At 47.7% G+C, this 23,816-nt stretch overlaps 1 protein-coding gene across 1 annotated transcript; it reads left to right on the top strand.

The window, feature by feature from the left end:
• Window positions 1-16,143: 16,143 nt before the first annotated feature.
• On the top strand, window positions 16,144-20,122 carry LOC142560244 (uncharacterized). Its single transcript, XM_075672198.1, has 3 exons — window positions 16,144-16,408; window positions 17,711-17,804; window positions 19,230-20,122. Exons 1-3 carry the CDS (start codon window positions 16,256-16,258, stop codon window positions 19,685-19,687), a joined length of 705 nt encoding a protein of 234 aa, XP_075528313.1. The 5' UTR covers window positions 16,144-16,255; the 3' UTR covers window positions 19,688-20,122.
• Window positions 20,123-23,816: the final 3,694 nt, after the last annotated feature.

Below are 23,816 nucleotides of genomic sequence, written 5' to 3'. Positions count from 1 at the left end.
GGGGGGTCGCTCACTACCCAGAACTCGCATCATTCCAGTTCAGAGAGGACACGCAAGTGGTGCCTGAAAGGAGCGATGGGCGAGAGGGGGGAGGGGGGTTAAATGATGGGCGCGCAGACATTTGGCCCGGCGGGCTGTTTCCCGCCATCGCGACACCACAACACCTGTGGCAGATTTCTGTATAGAACTACAGGTGCCACGGATTCCCGCTTTCCTTTCGCCACGCCCTGCAAACCATACGCGAACTCGCAGACTGCACATGAGCAAAAAACAGACACCCAACGTACGCGGACAATGTTTTCCTTTCGTTCGTATGATGACGCTAGCGCCCGGAAGTAGTTTAAGCCACGCCGCGTCTCCGCACCAGGCTCAGCCTCTGCAGTTTTCTGCACACTTCAGAGGCTTAGGCTAGAAGTGGCGTGTACACGTCGTTACGTGCGCCTTAATGCGACGCACTCAGTCTGTGAGCTGTGTAGATGGATCCATAAAGTCACGTGATATGTGAATGCCCTCATTACTGTGAAGACTGACAATGTTTGATGCTCTTGCCAGTCTACACAGCTGACCGGTGTCAGAGGTCATTATAGTGGGCTCTTAGTGTCACTAAATTCAGTTTTGAGTCATCTATGCCTTACATGACTTTTTAAAAATAATGCGCCTAAGCTCTAGGCTGTAATTAGATGTGTTCTGCCACATCCCTCCCTCCTCATTTTTACCCATCTTCTCCCTCTGTCTATCTTTCCTTTTAATCAGCACAGGGTGGCTGGCTATACAGAGGAATAATCATATGAAGCCAACAAACAATGAAGCCAAGGAAGGCATAGGGTAACTTACTGCTTTGATTGAAATATAAGAATGATAAATCAAAGGGAAAATACACGAAATAGATTATGCAGGTACAACGCACATTTCGAATGAAAATTAGGCGTAAACTGTCATGCACAGCTGACACAGACCTTAATTGCAGTATGAGCAAACTACAGCAATATTTTTTTCACTTCTGGTAAAAAATCTTATATAGGGTTTAAAAATATACATCTGCAGCACCTCAGTTCCCGCAAGGCTACATGCAACAATAAAAAAAATTGATGACACAACGTACATACAGCTCTGTACCACGTTCTAAGAAGCTTCTTATCATGGAGTAATTGTGAACAAGCAACAACATAAAAAGGGACACCGATCACCAGCCTCATGCTGTTCCTAACATTCACCCACTTTTCACACAAGCATTTTGTGTTTGAAGAACACAACTGCAGGCAAATTAAAGTGAACTTACGCCACAGAAAGCCTCAAGGAGAACTCGGTGGTGGTTCCCTGTCAACTCTCTCTCTTCGTGGAGCTCGACCAAATCGGAAAGTATTCCAAGTGAAGAATTCTGCACCAGCGTTTCAATCTGCTGCCTGTAACATTTCGTAAGAAAGTTAAAGCAAAATCCTTTTTGAAGATTAGTTTTAGGATTACTCCGAAGCTCTTAAATCCTCTTTTACCCTACCTGCATCCAATGTTACAAGCAGAGAGACAAATAAAGATTTGTTTACAGACTAGTTATTTAGTATAGCGCAGCAGTCAAGACAGCAGACCGCCTAACCTAAAGAACCTTCTCCCTCACAATGACTAGCATCCTCGTCGCTGGACTCACAGCACTGTGCGGCAAGTAGGTTTAAAAGTATGAAACATGAAAGAAACATGCAAATTTTACTGGCACCATTACATCGAATGTTATAGTATTCGAAGCCTTATAAAGAAACTAATGCATACGCTAATATCCCTACAAATCCAGCTCCTTTCTCGGGTCACCATAATCGATTACGACAGGCAATCTTGAAAGTTACATCTCGCAGAGCATGGTAATTTTAGGTGTCGGCAAAAGAAGTGAAATAAAATGTCATGACTTAGAACCACAAGATAGTTTCTGCCACAGGGCTTTCTTAAACGTACTCAATTAAAGTTATTGCACCAGTATGATAAGCAGAAAATCCACATGCCGCAAACTTTAATTGCCCCATTAAGCCATGCCAACTGCCAGATACGAAGCCTTGACCATGGAAGGTGCTAAGCGTAGCCATATGCATCAAGTAGCCAAAGCTCTTTCCTCAAGGTCCCCTTCACGCAAAACAAAAGACACCAAGCAGTCAGCAGGAACACTTGGCTGTAAAGGCAAATGGCCATTTCGTGCAACTCACAAACTTCCTCCTTGGCTAAGCACTAAAGTAGTCCTTTGTCTTAATTACACTGACGTCATGTGCTCCTGCTGTATGCTACGAAATGCTAGCCCGAGTTTTATTATTCTGCTCAAACTTGTGGACTGTCCCACAATGTGCTATCCTGCTATACAAGTCGTATATTAACATTCAAGCCATGCAAGAAAAGACTCCTTACATGAAGTTCAACTATATCCCTTTCTAGAACATAAATTAATCTTGCAGTAATTGCAACTCCCAGAAGTGGTCGAGAATGTGTGTAATCTCTCCTCCCCTGCTAAACAGAAGAAACTGAAAAAAAAATATACATGTGTAATTGTTACGAAGCTCGATGCAAGCAGTGCTGGTGATGGCTACCTGCCACCTATCTCTACATATCTGTGCTCTACTAACTCAAGACTGGCGCTAACTTTGAAAGTCAGCGACAAACATGCGTGTTGTCTGTGTTCTACTCTCCTGTTTCTGATGCGCTACACCTTTTGCCTTCATCATGATATACCAACAAGCCCAACGTGCAACTTTACACAAACTGGAAGCTTTTAAAATACTTCACGGCAAATTAGTGGCTGACTTGATGACATCTTTGTCCTGCAACAGAATTGAGAGGGTGCATGTGCATAACTTAGCTTGCTTTCAGATCGCAGAGAAGCTGGGCAACAACGTTTGATTTGTTTGGCTTTGATGCCCCTTGAGTCAATAAATCACTGACACCTCGACAATATTACAGATTCCAAGCACTCGTCAAAAGACCCAGACATACCAATCTGCGCTAAAGAGCAATGCTGCCGACAACATCCAATACAACTAGAGCAGCAGAAGTGGATGTGTAATGCGAGTAGAAGCACCTTCATCATCACCATCAGCCTATTTTGTGTCCACTGCAGGGCAAAGGTCTCTTATTGCAATCTGCGATTCTGTCTTCACCCCTGTCTTGCGCTAGCCAATTCCAACTTGTGTGTTCAAATTTCCTACTTTCATCACTCCACCTAGTTTTCTGCCATCCTCGACTGTGCTTCCCTTCCCTAGGTGCCCATTTTGCAACTCTAATGTTTAGAAGCACTTTACACCTCATTGAAATATTGGAGGGGACCAAGCAATGTAATCAAATACCTTTCCTAAGGTAATTCTCTTTCAAATGCAATTGGCAACGTGTGGTTCCTGTAAAGAAGGATGTGCTCCTCTACATATACATCTCCTTCATATGCTAATTTTATGTGTGTTGAAACATTTTGTTTCAACACATTTCCTGCATCTTCAGCATTTTCAACATAGGAAGCAGCATTAAGAAGCTTGCATGTTTTAGTGATACTTGTGTCTGTTTACAGATGTGGACTCCATATCTGAACTTTAAAAAATTCTTAAGGTTTCGACACCTCACGTGCAATCATGCTTCAGTGCTTGCCCACTACAAACCACTACAGTCAGAAACAGCAAAAATGAAGACTTCAGAACTACATGACGACATAGCGGCATCTCGGCAAAAATGTACACGTTTATCGTTGAACTCCTTTGTCTGGACAAACTCGGCACACAACAATAACCTTGGAGCGCAAGTCAAGTTATAAGTGTCTAAGGTGCATGAAAAACATTTTATATAGTGTTACTTTAATTGTGACCTCTCATTTTGAGGCTGCTCTTGATGTACCGAATTGCGCATGCAGAATCTGAAGGGGATTCATCGTAATGCTTACAGTGCTCAAAAACAATCTTGTAATATATTAGCTGTCCGGCGTGGGTACAAAAATGCTGTTCTTTCATTAATACCATAAGTTGCCTAATGACATTTCTTTTGGCAGACTTGCGACACATCCAAATTTAATGACATTCGATGCAGGTACGTTGATGACGGCATCTCCTGAAATGAGCACTTGGAACGTTGTAAAGTAAGAGCAAGACGTAAGGTAAGGTACTAAATAAAATATAAATGCATTTACGAGTTTAATTTCCCTTCAGGAATAGCCAAATTTAAAAACGTGCATCTAATGGTGTCATTAGATTGAGTTTGTTGCTGTCTTCTACGTTTCACCCAACCATCAAACACAGTAACTTTGGCCATTACATGCCGAATTCAAAGCCCAAAAGCAAAACGGTGCATGCCCCGTCAAAGCAGTTCCAACACCGACCTGAGGAAGTTCGCTGACTACAACTCCTTGCAGGAGCATTGTCCTAGAAAATTATGTATAAATTATTTTTTACATGATAGAGACTGTTTCAAATACTTGAATCATGTTTCACCAGGCTAGCTTTGGCGTCGAGAGTATGCAGTGCTCAGTCGAACTAGTTCTGGCGAACACATTTGATAGCAAATGACACTAAGGCTAATCGCATTAGGTTTGTCCACGTGACATCACACAAATGGCATTAAAATTTAAGGCATTAACACGTCAATGCCATTTTCTGCACCCGTGTGGCACTGGCATAAAGTAATGGCCTGCCAACACCGCACAGTGGTTGTACCTAACCAATATAAGCAGCACAGAACTGCCATGGCATGCTCTCTTCAAGAATGCTTCAGAAGCTAGCACGTGAATTTACACACAAACAGTGACTGCTCCCTTCCTACCAAACGAGATAATCAACAAATGGGTCATTGCATCCAATATCAATGTCGTGAACATCGCAATCAACACTATTTGTTTTGACCAGTAGCACATGTCCAATTCAGAGGACAGGAACAAGCAACCAGGAGTGAGCACTGTAGCCTGTCTGACATAAACACCAATGTCAATGCCAAAATCAAGCGGCAGTTTTATGCACTGTTCATGTTTACACCGGCTACGCTCTGGAAAGTGACTGAGTGACCGTCACAGAAGGGCATTATTTCAATTACTCTAATCAGAGTTGACTAAACATGGATTCATTATGCAACAGACACCGCAAAGGGCAGTTGAGATGATGACTTCAGTAGCCGAACTGTAAATATCCACACCTCCACTCGATGTAACACACCACGATAACCATAGGCCACTTCAGCGCTTATCTTGGCCCTTACGCTCGAGGGCTTCTCGAAGTGGTCGCCATTCTGTAGCAGTCGATTTGTAATCTTGTCTAGCCAGTGTCTGCGGGGTGCGCCAGAAGCAAAATACACAAAACAGTGATAACACAATGGCACGCGCCGGGCCATTCAAGTTGGGAGAAGAAGGTATGGTGTACTAGAGAAGCACCCTAGAAGAAAGTCCCCCTCCTGGGGCGAGGTAACAATGCCCCGCTAGACGTAAAAACGTTACGCAAGACCGATCGCTTGTCGCCTACGATACACAATGCCCCAAAGGCCAAACTCCGCGCGACCACGCATCACCCGACGCTGACACACTGTAGCCGACAATTGGACACGGAACACAAAGCGAGCGCCCACTTTTGTGGCGCATCAATCACGCAGGAAGTACCGTTTGTGTTGCTTGATATGGGCTCCGTGGCGTGGAAGCCCCTTGCCGTAGCGACGGCATGTCGTAGCAACACGCACGGTTCCTAAACGACAATTCAAGCCCATCACAGGAACGCTATTCACGAGCTGGTCACGAAGACTACCGTTCCTGAACGCCCGCATCCGTGACCTCACAACGCATGGATGTCGTCGTGTTGTTAATGCGGGCGTAATAATGCTACATAATGCTTTGTCGAGATTAAGGCGCCGATGTTTCGCATGGGTGGTGACGGTCTGCTCCCGATTAATTCTGACAAGCAGAGCTTTTTTGACGTGATCCGGTATCTCTGTGCTCAGTTATTTCAGCATTCCGCCCCCATCGCGGCTATGCGAGCATGCGTTGGCTGAATACGAAGCGTTACGTTATCAAAAACTACCTGCCCAACGCTTGAGATTGCTTTCAATTGGACGTCTTAATCGTCGACGCGGGAAAGCTTTTCTTGTTGGGTTAAATAGACGCTACAAAGAGCAAGCGATCGCGCGAGAAACAGCGCAGAGGAGACTGACGGCGGAGTTTGAGCAGTCTGAGCTCATCAAGAAAACGAACAAGGTGAACGTTACGGGCTCGTGGCAAGACATTAAAATCTGAGAGAACCGTTCTCACCAAAGATCACGTTTCTTACTAAAAGAAAAGGACGCGATAAATAGCAACAGCTCCGCCTAAGGAAAAACAAAACTCTCTCGCAAGGAGCGCACTACGCCGAAACATCGCATTGCCTCCCCCGCAATGACAGGCCGTATTTAATCAATGGCACGGCCCAAGAAGTGTACAAGATGCGCTGACACTGGGACAAACTTCAGCCCCAGCAAGATCGGTGACTTTCAACACACGTAAATAACGGGACCACACCACTTCAGAGTGCGAAGGAAATGCCGAGATTGACATTAGGCCTAGTCGAGCCCCTCGATTCCCATGGCGCGAGCAAGTGCAACGCGATAGCGCTCTCGAACGAAAGCGCGTGGATCATAAACAAGCAGCCGAACCAACTCACCGATCGGAGTTCGGTCAGTACTCCTCGGGCACAGAGTTGGCACCGTGGGTCAATTCAGTTCACAACACACGCAAAAAATATTGACGGCGCACATTTCCTGAGCACACAGACAAGCAAAGGGGGGGTTTTCTTTAGCTCAACGCCGGAGCCATTTCCAAGAAACCACCACGAAAGTAGCGAAAGTTACCCGGCGACGTCACGTATCCTCGGCCCCATGTGCCTAACGGCAACATTGGTGAGCGCCGCAATGGTGGCGCCATCTATGTATATTGGCTGAAACGAACGAAAGGCGTTGACCCTGACCAGGGCGACTGACGCAGTGGTGAATTGTGAAACCCTGTCGAGATAGCAGTTGTGGCTAGTTCTTTATTATGTGGTTGTAGTTGCACTGCTCCACATCAACTGCAGTCATATTATGTGCGGTGCAGCTTGTCCAGCGCTGTTGGCGCTGTTACACGCAGAGAAGTTGAGTTAAGCTTTATGCGTCGTTGCCCGAATGAAACAATGGATAGTTAGTCTTCTAATCCCGAAATATTGTTTAAAGCGCGTGACGATCATTACAAGGACGTCTAAAAAGTCAACCGATATATTGAGGCATATATTTCAGCGCTACAGTTGAAATTAAACGTGAGAAGAGAGGAAACATCAGACACAGTTCTTCAAAAAATAAGTTTTAAAAAGTCCTGTTATGCGCAAACGCAGCGTTATCATATCGCGGTCGACGTGCGGTCGGTCGCAGAACAGCGAACTGCATGGTACGTCTGAGCCCGCCTTTCTTTTCCTTTTTTTTTTTCTCGGGCCAACACGCAAGACACACCCTGCGTTCTCACAAGCACACGTACCCGTTGAATGATCCAAATTGCGCTTGATGGTTCCCAGAAACGTGTCTCTCTACAGGCGCTTTCCGAAAGCCCCCAATGAGCGTTTACCGAAGCACCAAGCTCGTAGCACGCCATACCACGCGATCGTTGCGAGAAAATCTGCGTAGGGTTGCGTGCCGAGAAAAGAACAAAAAAAAAAAAAGAACAGTGAGGCTAGACCGCCTTGGAGAAACTTCACATGAACTGTCTCTCGCGCGTAGTTATCGACATTGCGCTGTATATTGTGGTTGGCGTCGGCTCGCGCATTTCACACAGTGTCAGCCGGTCGGGTGTATACCCGAATGATTCTTTATTCGCGTCTTACGAACACCGGCAAGATTAATGCCAGCGCGCAGTAAATATCGCCCGACGACGCGACTTTCTCTCGCTCGACGATCGGGGTGTCACGAAAGTGCCGCGCGCGACGTCGACGACGACGACGAAAAGACAGGGCCTGCGTCGCGTCACAGTCGTGGAATCGCGCTCGCGACAGATTCCCGCGAATGAAAACCGCCATACATCACGGGGCCGAAGACGGAAGTGCGTGCACTGTCTCGGAGCAGCTCGAAAGAAGCCATCTGGGCGGGCTTCACAGAAGCCATTCGACGCCCGCTCCAAGTGGCGCGGGTCATCGTGTGATTAACGGAGGCGCCCGCGAGCACGCATGTTGCGCGAGTCCTCGGGGCGAAAATTTTGTTTCGTACGAGAAGAGGGACGTAACTTAACACACACACACATGTATCAGTTATAGTTATAGTTAGTTATAGTTAGTTATAGTTAGTTATAGCCCGTCCTGAGAGCCTGCGGGTTTGTTGGCGCCCCTCGTAATATTTTATTTCGTAAGTATGGGCGTCAGTTAACGCACATATGCGATGTAATATAGTTGGTAGTTACCGCCCGTCCTTAGAGCCTGCGCGTTTGTTAGCGCCCCTCGTCAGCCTGTGTTTCACTAACTGCATGCCCAACAAGCTGTGCTCCTACGCAAATTTATTGGGATGGGCAACCAGCGCTGAAACTTCGCATGCCAGCAGCGGTGCCGTAACGCACGGCTTACCAAACGGCGGCAACAGTTTTCAGTAGCACGTGCTGCGATTTTGTGCCATCAATTTAACCGCTCGTCTTGAGGTACATGTGTCCAGATTCTAATCTGACTGGGAGCCGGAGTGCTATAGAACGTTTCAGAGGCATATGCGCTTGTCCAACATGCATGGATGACCATAGCTTGGTTGGATGCTTTTATACAGCAGTCATCGAATGTTCCAGACTAATCGTTGGGACCCGCATGCCTTCTACAAAGTTCTACACCATTCGCATCAAGTGATGAAATCAGATAACACAAGGTTCGGCGACAACAGACAGCGGATAGAAGCATCGATAACTTTCCAGAAACTTCGGATACATGCAGGCGCGTCCCGCGCTGTGCGATAACATTTGTTAGGTGGCAAAACGTGTCGCCCGATAAAGACAAGTACACGTGTCAATACCCCCCTCTTAAAAAGCGTCGACCCGATGCTGCAAACAAAGGAAAGTAATAAATAAGCACTCGTAGCAAAGAAAACAACAAAATAACGAAAGTTCGCTAGCGTCCGTAAAACGGTTTAAGACGCACCACGTGGACCACTTCAGGTCGTGCGCGGCGCCGCTGTGAATGCGAAATGCCGTCTGGCACGACCTCATAGTCCAGTGCGCCAATACGTCGGATGACCTTGTAGGGTCCGAAATAGCGTCATAATAGTTTCTCAGTCAGTCCTCGTCGGCGTACCGGGGTCCATACCCAAACACGGTTGCCGGGCTGGTACTCGACGAAGCGTCGTCGGAGGTTGTAGTGTCGGCTGTCGGTACGCTGCTGGTTTTTGATCCGTAGGCGGGCGAGCTGTCGGGCTTCTTCGGCGCGCTGGAGATAGGTAGCGACGTCAAGATTCTCTTCGTCAGTGACGTGCGGCAGCATGGCGTCGAGCGTCGTCGTCGGGTTCCTGCCGTAAACCAACTTGAACGGCGTAATCCGTGTTGTTTCTTGCACCGCCGTGTTGTAAGCGAATGTTACGTACGGCAGGACGGCATCCCAGGTCTTGTGTTCGACGTCGAAGTACATTGCTAGCATGTCGGCGAGGGTCTTATTCAGCCGCCCCGTAAGACCATTCGTCTGTGGGTGGTAGGCAGTTGTCCTCCTGTGCCTTGTCTGACTGTATTGCAGAATGGCCTGGGTGAGCTCCGCTGTAAAGGCCGTTCCTCTGTCGGTGATGAGTACTTCTGGGGCGCCATGTCGCAGCAGGATGTTTTCGACAAAGAATTTCGCCACTTCGGCGGCGCTACCTTTCGGCAGTGCTTTAGTTTCAGCGAAGCGGGTGAGGTAGTCCGTCGCCACGACGATCCACTTATTTCCGAGTGCTGACGTCGGAAAGGGTCCCAACAAGTCCATCCCGATCTGCTGGAATGGCCGGCAAGGAGGCTCGATCGGCTGTAGTAATCCGGCTGGCCTTGTCGGTGGTGTCTTGCGTCGCTGACAGTCTCGGCAAGGCCAGCCGGATATTGACACGTGTCGCCCGATAAAGACAAGTACACGTGTCAATATAGCTAAAGCGAACGTTGATACAGATTTGCGTTTGTTCTGATCCAGAATGTCGTACCATTTTCGTGGGCACCCTATCTGATGGTGTCATCCATAGGCGCCGACTGCGGGGGTGCTCCGGGGCCCGAGCCCACTCCGGAGTTTTTCGGGGGGGGGGGGGGGGGGGAGTGCGCTGGCAGTCCCTCCATGCGATGCCGAATCCCTCCCCCACCCCCACCCACACATACCTAAAGTGTCATTACCAAAGCTTTGTCACGCTGTCACGGTGCAGCATTGTTCGATTCGGAGAAGCACCGATCAACGGGCGCCAAAATGTCGCAGGAATAGGAACCGGCGAGCAAGACGGTTATTGCCGGCCAGTCGGGCAAGCGACCGAACGAAGCCGAAGGCAGGTTTAGAGAATGTCTTTTTCTCGTCGACGCCCCGACAGCTGCTTTTTGTAGGAGCCCCTGTGCATTCTCTGCCCCGCACGTGCATTCAGAGAGAGAGAGAGAGAGAGAGAGGAATATAGGAAGGCAGGGATGTTAACCAGTCAAGGGTCTGGTTGGCTACCCTACGCTGGGGGAAGGGAGAAGGGGAAGAGAGAGAAGCTTGCTAAGAAAGCAGGGCTGCGAATACTCCGAAATATGTGGTGTCTCTGTACAATCCTGTGTCCACGAATTGCTTACAGTGTATGTGTGCTGACAGCGCCGTATGGCTAGCTGCCGTCGTTTCTTGTGTGTTTGTAAACGGACAATACAGGCCCGCCACGGACTCGGGGGTGTGCGTGTGTGGTGCAATACAGGTGCGCGACCTCTGACAGCAGGGGGGAATCACCCATTCCCTCGACCCTAATTAAAAGGGGCGCGGCCGAGAGCTTGGGAGGAGCCGGGATACAATTGGGTGAACTTGACTGGATCGTCGCCAATATCTGCCGTTCCCCAACACAGGGAACTAGGGAAAAGAGAAGTCAAATGTAGACGCACATATTTACAGCAGGAATTTTTATTTCGCTATACTTAGGTACTGCGCCTGTACTCACTATCAGGGGCAAAAGAAAAGCTTTAAACACAAGATCACTAATTTTCGTTAAAAAAGAAACTGAGGCTATTCGTGCATCGCTTTTCCTGCAACATCTTTAGAGCCTGGTTGCAGACAGGCTTTCCGAAAATGAATGGCCAGTGTACGCCAAGTTTTCCAAAGACGCTAAATAAATGGTTGCTGAAAAAAAAAAAAATGAAGGTCAGAACTTCTGGGAAGAAAGTAATATACTAGAAAAATTGTGTGCCCCAAATGCATGTAGAGGAGCCCGTTGCAAGGAAAACATCAGCGGTTGTAGCATAATAGCTATTGGGACTGCCAAAAACGCTAAATGACCGACTACCAGCAAAAATCAGTTTGTCGTGTAGGCTCCCGGTGTCAAAAAAAGAAGAAAGAAACGAAAAGAGAGAAACAGCAGACATCGCACCAACCACCTTTGTGTCTGCAGAAACAACTGCTTTTCTTTATCTTGTACACCACATCAGTGACGGCAGTGAAAAAAGGGAACAGAGTAGGCAGTTTAGGCGCTTATGTACAGAAATGTGGCAATCAAATAAGACTTCGTCTAGATCGACACGAGAAATCCCTATGTAGGCTGGCTTTTAAGCCAGACGTTCTTACTTAATGACTGGAAATATTTCAGGAGAATAACTTATTCGGAGGCCCTCGTATGCTCGTTCATAACGTCGAGCTCATAAATATGCGCAACAACTGCGGCTCTCCAGATCGAGAAAGGATGGACGAGCAAAAGCTAGCGTGGAAAGTGCCTGGGAAAGTAAAAGTATCTGTCTAGCGGAGAACTATTCCCGTTCGCTAACAGACAGCAACTCGTCAGATATATTGTTGCACTACTTGCACAGACCTCATACAAAGCTTGTGCGGTTTTATTCTTTATTTGCGTTATAAGCCTTGCGGCCAATCCCACAATAAGGAGAACAGAAATGAGTCACTAAGAGCGATTTAGGAACAGAGCCGCGAAATGCGCGGGAAACAACGCCAAAACCTGTTCGGTCGCTCGGCGCTGGGCTGTACGGCGTCGTGGTGCGCTCGAACTCGCTTTGAATGTGCCGCCGCTTCTTACGCAGCCGTCACGTGGCCGTCGTTACACGTTGCACGCGGCTTCGTGCGCAGGCTGTCCGTGTTTGAGAAAGATGTTCTTATAGGCCATTTATTGAGTCGCCGCATTGAGTATATATTGAAAGTCAACTGTCAAGACATGCGTCCTATATCAGAAAAAAAAAAAAAGAAACTGGACAGGTGGGTATAGAAGCCGCTACCTGTGCCCGAGTAGACGGCCGGGGGATGTGGCGTGCCCCTGTAATCCAGCTTCTCGGAGGCCGGGTCCAGAGGACGGGCTGAGGCCGGGAGTCCTGCACCGCGGCCGAGCATGTCGACGGGGCGTCCGCGCTAAGCGGGGCGTCGATATGGCGACCCCGGGTGAACCCGGCGGTGGCCAGGTCGCCTAAGGAGGAGCGAACCGGCCCAGGGCGGAGACGCAGCAGGCAGAAGCTCCCGCGCTCTGCGGTAGCGGGATAGCGGCCCGGAATGGTCGCCGCGGTACAGCCCGGACGTCAGTGCCGGACCTGGATCCTTTTTTTTTTTTTTTTTTGCCACTTGCGTTTTATACATTTTGTTACTGTTATGGTTCTTCTTCCAGAATGATCACGCTTCAAATCAACAGGATGCCGAGAAAGCAATTCGAATTATTTTGCGGTTCTGGGACCCGACTGTCGTATGCGGCACTGCTCTCCTGCCAGATGATATCAGTTGCGAACCTAGATAGTCTTTTATTTTTCTCATCTGCTTCTAGTATCTTGTTTCTTTTATTTTGACCAATTAACTTTTTACGTTTTCTATTCGAACAGAGTGACAGAGAAAGATAACTTCATTCGCACCGACAAAAAAAAAAAAAAAAAAAAAAACAAAGGAAGGCCGCTGATCCGCAGCTTTCCTTTCTTTTATTTTTCCACAGCTTAGTTTCTTTCAGTAACCATTTATTTAGCGTAATTGGCAAGCTAGTCACACAACAGCGACTCATACTTGAAAAGCCTGTTTGAAACCAGGCTCTAAGCCTGTTGAGGATCCATCCGTATAGCTTTTTAATTACAATTAGTTATCTTTTGTTTAAAACTGATCTTGAATGTCCCTTATAGTTAGCTGGCTTTCTTTCGGGATGGTGCCTAATTGTTGTGCCTAGTTTTTCCGAAACAAGTATGCCTGATGTAAATATGCGCGTACGGATTTGACGATTCGATATTCGATTCGTTAGATACGTAATAATCGTATTGGACTTGTATTCGAAGAGGTCTATATTCGCCTACCTCTAATTATTACTTTCCCACTTGTTTTTGCTATTATTATTATTATTATTATTATTATTATTATTATTATTATTATTATTATTGCTTACTCGACCTCGTTATAAGATTCTTCGCTGTCGAAGCTGGGACATTCATTCTTGTTGGTGGCTCCAACTAGCGGCCGGCAAGGGAACAGAGATCATTGCCTCCGAAATCATTTACCTAGAACGCCATATCATCGCTGAATGTCATAGAGCTAAGATCTCTTAACTCCCTTAAGTGCGTGCGTCTGCTGCGTGATCATCGCTAACAGACGCCTCGCGGCGTATTCAGGTCGTGACCGTGATTCGCGCACAATCGAACCGACGGCACGATCAACGTTACTAGATCCTTTCAGTTGTCAAACTCCCCTTGCGGCGGCCGTCGAGGCACGGCCCCTTTTCGTTTCCACTCAACAGGTGGCGCGGCGGCCGCTGTTAGCCCGGCCGTGCTCGGCGCCCTACGCTGCGAAGCGCTGGCGATTGCTTAGCGAGTGGCGTTATTTTTGTTGAAATCACCAAATATGCACAGCGCGTCATTAATCTATTTGCAGCTTATTTCGTACCCATTCCTAAGTTTAAAAAATGCCACGACTTAGCCAACTGAACAAGGAAAGCACTTGCGCCCAAAGCTGTGACGGACCACTCTTCACTGCGGCCGTCGTTTGCGTCTGCTAGAGCACGGCCGCTTTTTATCCTGCGGCCGTGGCTAGATACTAGCAACTAAAAGAGAAAGAAATAAGACAAGATCTTTGTTTTTCTCAACGAGTTCAAAAGCTTTTATTACAGGAGCCGCATACGGCTTATGAATTTACCGCGTGGCTTTACAAAAGACGAGCTTTTTTGTTTGCGATGGCTACTTTCTCTCGTGTTTCTAGTCTGCACCCAGTCTTCGAACAGTGGCACAAACATCAGTACCAATGCATGATCAGCAAGGTGGTTTGCATTTGGTGCCATGACTTCACCATAGTCTATAAAATCATCCATTCTGCATGAGGCCTTATTGAAGGAGACACCTCGCTTCAACTTTATCTCGTCAAGGAGCAATACTCCTAGCCGTGTCAAGTGACTTTTGTTGCTGAAATGGCTTCTGACACTGTTCAATGCAACTTGGTTGAATCCATACTTGCATGGTATTCCTGCTATTATTTGGCGAAGGCGAGCCTTTGATGGCAGTGGTAGCAGCTGCATATCACCAAGTGTAGGCCTTCGGGCTTGAGAGTTGCAGTAACAAACATGTCATAAGCCATTCATCATCATATCGCCTCCCATTTTTTGACTTGGCTTTTGCAGCCATGAAAGCTGTTTTGAAAGCTAGTTGCTGCCTGGCCGGAAGAATATGAAGAGAGCAGTCAATTGTCTCTTCTGTAATTGCACTAAGCTTCCTCTTCATGAGAACTTCTTCCTTCAGTTTTTCTCGCCTTGAGGTTGCACGAATTGCTTTGCGACGCAGTAACTTCAAGCGAGCAGCCTGATTTTTCTTGGTATCTTTTTGCTGTTTCGTCCGCTGCAAGAAAAGCTTCTCGAGAGTCCGGCACTGAGCACATGTAGCATTGACACTCAATGCCGTGCATGTGTTGCGCCTCCACGTTTCACCATGCTTTGTTGCCACCACTGACGAAGAGATTTTTCGGTACTTCTTTGCAGGACAGCCCTTACACAGCTTCAGCTGTTCCACATATAGCACGAGTCATGTGAAGTCTTCCATACACTTGAACTCAGTGGTCTGCTTCCCGGCATACACACTGCGTGGCACAACTCGACCATCTGCGCTGACAAATTAAGGCTGTCTGACAACACCACAGACATTTCTACATGCGGGATATTCTTTCTTATCCCGAGCTTGTACAAAACGACCGTTGCCTTAACAACGTCAAGGGACCAACCTCGAATTTTTCGTCCCTCTTTCGCCACGCGACTGAGCACATGAAACACATTCTCCGCCGGCATGCTGTCATCGGTAGGCAAGCTCGCTTCGTCGTCGGCAGCTCTGACAGCAGCATCCACACACTCACCTTGTTTCTTATGCCGCTTTTGTTGTGCTGGTGATCGTCTGGGAGCTGGTGCTCTGCGCTTCCGTGTGGGTTTCGAGAGGTAACTTGGGCAGTTCGGAAACAGGCGAGGCACGGCGTCATCTTTCAGCGTCCATTTGTCGCGCGGTATGACCACAATATCACCACAAATGTTGTGTTCGAAGACCTTCAAAATCTCATCATTGATGAAGTGGAAGTCGCAGACGGAACACGAGCTTGAAAGCTTCTTGTCCAGCCGTGGTATAGCGCGCTCCCACTGTTGAAGGCGCTCAGCATTGCGGGGTGCCTTGAAAAAATGTCTCTTGTCCACGGATCGCGTGGAGTCGTAGCCGCTCTTACAGCCTGGAACGAAGCAGCGTGGCATAGTGCATACGATTGGCAGCGCGATGCACTAAACATTAAATACCGCGAGTGCGAGCGCAAACGTGAGCAAACGACGACTACACACAGCGGCCACCTGCGCACAACGTGCTGCTACGCTGCGCCTTGCCGGGCTAACTCCGTCGTGCACGCCCTCTCGCGGCGCGCAACGGAAGGGGGCCAGGCGCCGCTCAGCAGTTTGAGAACTGAAAGAATTTAAGAGCGTTGGGCACGATCGTGTTTTGCGACTTTATATCTTGGAGGCAATGCATTGCACAGCTTAGTGCGACTTCACGTCACCAGGTGACACGACTATCCCGCTGGTTGGCAGGATAGTCATCACTGGAAGGCGCGCCTGCCATTTGTTCCGCTGAATCCGAGCTTTCTCAGCCATTCTCGGGCCCACTTCTTGTTCTTCACGTTACCTACGGCTGTTCGATCGTTTTGGGGACACAATGCCAGGCTGCTGCGTTCCCAACTGCGGAAATCACTCTAGGAACGGTTGGAGACTCTTTCATTTTCCCACCCAGCGAGAAAGAAGAACGCTTTGGCTCACAGGAATCAATAGGAGAGGCTGGGAACCTACGAAGTGGTCCTCGATATGCAGTGTAAGTATAATTTCAGTCGCGCACGTGTTACACGATGCGTTGCTCAGCTGGCGCGTGATTTATGGGTGGCCGCTTGGGGCCACGTCGCTTCATTCACTCGAATTAATCCTACTGCGCACTTTTACGGGTACCGCGAGCTCGCAGCAAACTGTCGTGAAGCAGAGTGAAACGCATTTGAAAAACGCGTTCGTCGTTTATCCTGATAGCGAACGCTGCCTGGCCCAATATGCGTAATATCCATTGTACAGTAGGCGCTATTTGCATAGGTGTGGTAATAGCTATGCTTTCCACGTTAATAAGGAAATGCTTTGAGTCCCGTGCTCACGACCAATGTGTACAGTTGCGACTACTGCATATTGGCGCGGTCTGTTGCCTCCACCTGAAGTCGGACGCCTCCAAGACCGATCACGGAGGCCGTTGTGACATGGCGGAGCTTCTGCTCCGGTGCGCCATGCGTTTCGTCTTACGTCAGACGTGTCCGCCGTTTACTGCCGGTTACAGTAGTTTATTTAACGGGAGAGCGGCCTCTTATGTTGTCCTGAATACTTTACGTGATGCATGAAAAAGCGTTCGTATTTTCTTCGACGCCACGGTGACAAACTTTGAGGTACCTTGATACCACATTTGCGGCAACCATGAACGCGCGCTGGCTGGTGGAGAAGCTAAATACATTTCGGTGCAATTTGATGCACCTTTAAAGGGGTGCATACGTACTTACGAATTACCCCGTCGCGACGGATTGTACGGAGCACGACGTCAAGGGTTCGATCCCCGGCCATTGACGTAAAACGTAGGACGAACGAATGGAAATATAGATAGTATACAGGTGAGAATACGTGCAGCATGGCGATTAAAAGCCTTGACTAGTTTACATTTGCTCCGCGCTGAACGTCATTAGGACTCCGAATTGAAGAGGAGCGCAAGCAGAAGTAGGCGCCGTAATTCGTGATGATACGCTCCCATGAATACTAAGCGTAAACATCGGACTTATTTTTTTCTTGCTATAAAAGAAGCAGGGCAGCGCCTCTAAAACAAGAAGAAAAAAAAGGAAGACAGAAATAAAGGTAAATAAACTTCTTAAACCACGTGATAAGACCATAAGGCCGACCCACTACGGTACTGGCCTGCTCTTCACGGCCCAAGTGTTGTTACGTGGTTTAAATATCACTGCAAAAAAAAAAAAAAAGAAAAGAAAAGAAAACCGATAGAAGTGCCGGCTTCTCCGTGTGGAGGCAACTGTGCCCGGTATAGTATTGTGCCACTGGAAGCATAAATCGTAACTTTTTCTCTCTCAAACTGCAGGCTCACTTTGAGGACGACAGCTTTGAACAAAAGCGCGCCGACGGCTGGAAAAAGCTGAAGCCAAATGCCGTTCCAAAGCTGTTCCCGCCAAAGGGTAAGTTTCCTGTTTTGTGACACCAAGGCTTTCCATGACTGTCTAATCAACATTCTTGTCATGCTACTCTCGCTCTTTCCGTACTTAAAGGCGTGGCCCATACACAGTTCATCTCTTTTGTGCTTCTGTTATAGTCGCACTTATGTAATGGAGAATTACGATTTCTGGCTGATATTCTTTATCTAATATCGCTGGTCAGGTGAAACCTGGTCGCTCACATTGCCTTAAATTCATTAGCGGAGCGGGGGAGGGGGTGAGGGGGGGGGGGGCTGGGAAATGCTCAAGTAAGTCGTAATTTGATTGGTTGAACAAATGCTTTGCTGTTTGGCCTAACACGGAAAGGAGGAAGGGTGAGCACGTGGTGTCTTGGAAGGGGAGAACGTGCTGCTGTTGATGCTGAACCGTGTTTCTTATTGAGCTGTAGAAATAGCCCGTTTTCCTATTGGCAACCACTCTCTTTCTCTCCTTCTATCTCTCCCTGCTTTCGAATACTGATCCCTGATTCGATACCCTGCCGCGACACCCGCATTCTGATGATTGCGAGATACAATAAAGAGTCGACTGGCTATCATTTAGTGTACGTTTTTGGAGATGTACAAAAGCAGTTCGGAACACCCGCGTAGACGTCAACAGACTCATGTAGCCGCAATGCCTATAGCTAAATGCCGTTACCCTCTCTTTACTGGCACTGAAACTATTGAACATGTTGACCCTTCAACACGTTTCATTAAAGCTTTTTGGTTCGCGGGATTTGTCGCAAAGCAAGCGTAATGCGAAATAAACAAAAAGAAAAGTCAAATAAGGGCATGCAGCCCTGCATGACGCAGGTACCGCAGCGATGAGATCCCGCATTTCTCTTCCGTTATCCAGCGTGTATAACGTCCTGGAATATTAGGCTCTAATTTAGCCTTCCTGAACATCTTGTACTTAATATCTTGAGTGCCCAGTCAGAGCAGGTGACAATTATTCGCCCCGAGACATCGAAGCTTGGCACTTAATTGGGAGGTCACGAGTTCCTCGGTTATCGCATCAAGTCCAGGCCCAGGTTAAGGAGCCGGTCAGCAGCACCCCTTCACGAAGTTCCCGAAGGCGTACTTACTCTACACGGGAAAATTTATTCTTCGTGCGCTCTTTATACTTCTTGATTGTATTTTTCTTTCGCTTCCTCGGTTACCTTCTCCGTCATATTTCTATTACTGTTTTGCGTTTTATTGCTGGACTGACGTGTTTCACGTTTTATGTACTTATTGTTTATTGTTTCTACTTCGTTGTTCCTATGCCACGCTGCTTTTGTATTATCCGGCTAATCTTTTTTTTTTATTTTCCTTTTGTGTCTGTGTCACTCCTGCAAGGGCTTCTATAGGGCCTGCAATGTCCTCTAAACGAATAGACTAGAACGTCTAATGCCGCATTCTCGTTCCGCAGCATCGTCTCGCAAAAGAAAATCGCCGAAAGGCTTGACAAGAGCAGCAGCAGCGCCCTCTGGCGTAAATGACGATTCCATCGTCGTCGACGGAGCCGATTCGGCACCGACACAGGTGGAGGTACACCTGCTGTCGTCCTCCAACGGCACGGATCCGTGTCGGCAAGAGAGCTGCATCGTGCCACAGCTAGCCAACTCAAGCCGGACGCCCCGGAGCACGACAGTCAAGCAGGAGCTCGCTGCGCCGAACGCTGCGTCATCCGATCCTCCGTGTTCTAACGACTCCTGCGCCGAATTGAGGCAGCAGCTGGCAGACGTGACGAAAAGGCACGACCAACTGCTGGAAGCCTACGTGATTGCGAATTCGACCGTTAACGCGCTTAGAAGTAAGGTCGGCGAGTTGGAAAGCACCGTGGAAATTCTCCGACATCACCTTCAGCCCAGCAACGGCGCCCATTAGCAAGTGGCTCCGTGATAAAACAACCAAAGGAGTATGCGTGTTCAATAAAGCTGGCGCTTGGATTTTCTGCACGAAATTGGTTACCGGGCTTTAAATCGGTCACAGAAGAGTCCGGCACGAGGTTCCACGACAAACATGAATTTCTGCTCTGGTTCTGATTTAATAGATCCCTGTGTATGTGCCAAAACCTTCTGCAGAGGAAAGCTTTGAATTCGAGATTTTGTGCGCTTCCTTATGGGAATAAGGTATGCCGTTCGCAGGAAATTATGAACAAAATATGCAACATTCCCCTTTCTGGCTTAGGGCTACGAATCGTTAAAAAAGATAACTCCGGTATAATTGTACCAATCAGGACATGCATTCAAATATCTTGTATTCAACATGGCGTGTACTACTTTCGGTCGGTCAATGTTTACACGACAGGAAGTCAGCAACATAAACTTGATAACAAAAGCTTTGTGTAAACGAGGGCAACTTATATAATTAATTGTGTGCATTTAAAGTTGTCGAGGATTCATTGAAATGACATTGAGTCAACGAGACCACAATATGCGAACATCTCAAGAAAAATTTTTGTGGAGGCAGGCTTCAGAGGAATTCTTTCTTCCTTTATGTTCTTTCCTGGCAAATCTCGTTTCCAGAAAGTTTTTGTGGCCGACCGTACCTATATATGCTTTGTTTGCACTTCGCTTATCTCACGCTCAAAACAATAGAGCCCAGTCCGGCTGCGAGCACTTTTGGTCACATTCAATGATGCTAAAGCTGGCTTTAAGAAGTCATAATTTATATAAGTAGTGACAATATATATGTGAACGAGAAGAAGGGAAACCGAGGGGCCCGGTGCTTATTAGCCATGTCATAAGAAGCCGTCATGTATATATGTTTACACATACACCCATACATACATACAAACAACTTGGACAGTGGAGGGGGGAACGGCGCCGCGGTAGCTCAAGCCGGTCGCTCCGCGCTCGCTGGAACGGCGCATTGCCGCACTCGAACTTGATTTGAACGTCCCGCCACTTCTTGCGCAAGCAATCACGTGTCCGCTGTTACACGTTGCACGAGGCTTCCTGGTGGCTTTCCGTGTTGGTGAAGGCTGCACTTTCGACCATTTTGCGTTGCACGATGAACCGAAAGAATCTAATGCGAAGAGACGCGCCTCATGTAAGAAAAAAGAAACTGGACAGGTGGGTGTAGAAGCCTCTGCCTGTCCCGGAGCAGACGGCCGGGGGATGTGGCGTGCCCCTGTAATCCAGCGTCTCGGAGGCCGGGTCCAGAGGACGGGCTGAGGCCGGGAGTCCTGCACCGCGGTCGAGCATGTCGACGGGGCGTCCGCGCTAAGCGGGGCGTCGATATGGCGACCCCGGGTGAACCCGGCGGTGGCCAGGTCGCCTAAGGAGGAGCGAACCGGCCCAGGGCGGAGACGCAGCAGGCAGAAGCTCCCGCGCTCTGCGGTAGCGGGATAGCGGCCCGGAATGGTCGCCGCGGTACAGCCCGGACGTCAGTGCCGGACCTGGATCCCTTTATTTTATTTATTTATTTTTCTTTCTTAGAAATTTCATGGCAGCTATTGTTCGTATTTCGAAATCGTCGAGCTTCAAATCGGCGGGATGCCTAGGGAGCTGTTTGAATTCTTTGCTGCTTCGGGACTTAACACGCGGACAACTTTCTGTGGCTATGAAGGAAAAGCTACGGAGGCAAAGCGCGTACAAGTGAGAGCGCTTCTGAAAAGCGTACCGCGTTTTCATGCACGTTTGTTCAAGATGGGGAGGAGCAAATATAAACAGCGTATTAGCAATAGTCAAGGCAAAACAAACCAGTGAATGTAAAATTTACTTATTTTGCACGTTTTCCCTTCCGTGTCTTGGCAAACGCGAAACCGTCGCACGTGGAAGCTGGATATACCGTGTTTACTCAGAGGTCGAGAACAAATTGGCAGCCCTTCTCTCAGAAGGCACTCGCTCTTCGCGCGCCTTCTCTCCCTTATTATTCTGTCGCCCGAAGCTTTCGCAAGGACATCGTAATGCCGCTTCAACCACTGCACTGACCCGAGGCCATCACTGATGCCACATGACCACCACACTTATTTTAATCACGTGTAGAGGAGCTCTTCTATCAGACTCTCCTCCAAAAAGGCGGGTTCTGATTGGTGAGCGTTCTGCATTCATAGCATTAAAATAATTTGTGATTTGTTACATGTTCGAGATATTTATGTCTCATACTTTGACTGTAGTCCGCAGCTACCTTAGGAAGGAGAAAATAATAGAAAAAAAGAAGAAAAAGAAAAGCACAGAAGGAAAGGAAGCACAATCGTATGCCTATACTCCTGAGGATTGAGTATATTGAACGAGAAAATCTCGATGAGGGTGGTTGTTTGGTCACGCATTTGATAGCCGCAGTGTGTGCCGAATGTAAAAATTTCGATATGCTATGCGCATATCAACGGTGTATCATGCGTGGTTTATGATTCATTCCCGTCCCGGCAACGGCGGCACGGGAATTTTTATTTTTTGCTTCGAACAGTTTCAACCCGAACGAACCCTTTCAGAAAGCTCTGAACCTGTTGGAACCGTTTTAATATCCGCGCCAAAGATGAACCTGAACCAAGACGAAGAGCATGACCCCGAAGCGAACCTGAAAGAAAGGTTTCGGTTCGATACCCTGCAATGAATTCTTCCCTTTGGCTAACAGACTACAGTATAGGCGCCACCTATGTTTTCAAAGACTAAGTAAATATAGGATGTCGGTACAGAAATTGCAGTAGAAATGGTGGTCTCTATTTTTACTTACGTTTTACTTACGGCAGTGCAGTGATCACTATCGGGAGATGCTGGAACATCTTCAGCACCGGCTTGAAGACTTCGTGCGCGCACGACGCTGGATATCGTTCAACACACGGTGAACGGCTGCCGGAGTTATCCGTGCAATGTGCTGGGTAATGGCTGTCTGTAGCTCCTTCAGCGTATCATGTTTGTTCTCGTATGCCGGTCCTTTGAGTGCACACCACAGACGTACTCAGACGATCTACAGTTCATACGTTATCATATCGCACGTGTAGCTAGACCTGAACTTTCTCGTTGGTGCCAGATCGTAGCACCACATAGCGATATATACCGGGTGTTTCCCTTTACTAGAGCCAAAAAAAAAAATATATGCAAATGCTACGCAGCTGCACATATAACCAAGGTAACGTTGTTTGCCGTCGGTTGGAGGTACTCGGGTTAGGAGACACTCGGGGTACTTTCTTGCGTTCCGCCTAATTCTATAATTAATCTTAATTAATCAACTGATCAAATATTATAGTTAAAAGAGCCAATGAGAAAATTGTACAGCAATATGAAAAAGTGCTTTTTCCGAGTGTGAAAGAAGCCCGCGAATACACGCAAAAATGCCACGCGACCGGCCGTTCGAGGCACTTTGCGTGTATTCGCGGCTTCTTTCAGGCTCGGAGGAACACGTTTATGTAGCGCGTATTGAGCAGCAGAAAGCTGCATCGGGAGTTTTTCATATTGCTCTACAATTCTCTCATTGACACTTTTCGTCTAACTATAATGTTCGAAAAATTGATCAATTTAGTCTAATTATCTAATTAGGTGGAATGCTAGAAAAATATGCTGAGTATTTCCAAGCGACGTACGGCGAACAACATTACCTTGGTTCGGTCCTGCTACGTGCCATCTTCATATATTTAAGTTTTTCCTCGGGTTACGTGAAACACGTACCCTGTACTTGACGGCGGAACCAGCCACGCGCTGTTCTCCTCGACGTCGATATTCCGAGGGGCCCCAGCGGCCAAAGTAGTCGCGCTCAGCTACTGCTGTCCGGCTTTCTGCTCTCATATCGTAAGCTCGCGATAACTTCGATGGTATTTGCGACAAAGTGGTGGAGGCGCGGGGCAAATCCTACGGGACGTGGAGAACGAGAGGAGATGGGCAGGAGTGGGCAGTCACGCCGCGCCCACCGGGCACAAATGAAGGTGCGTGCTTTTCCATATATGTCGCTTCCTTGCTTTTTTTTTTTTTGTCTCATAAGGCTTTCGGCAAATCTTAATCTTAATAATAATAATAATAATAATAATAATAATAATAATAATAATAATAATAATAATAATAATAATAATAATAAT

This window comes from Dermacentor variabilis, chromosome 10 (assembly GCF_050947875.1).
Source record: "Dermacentor variabilis isolate Ectoservices chromosome 10, ASM5094787v1, whole genome shotgun sequence".
In the NCBI taxonomy this organism is placed as follows: Eukaryota; Metazoa; Arthropoda; class Arachnida; order Ixodida; family Ixodidae; genus Dermacentor; species Dermacentor variabilis.
Note: the sequence above shows the minus strand (reverse complement) of the source record. Positions and strands in the feature narration are given on the sequence as shown.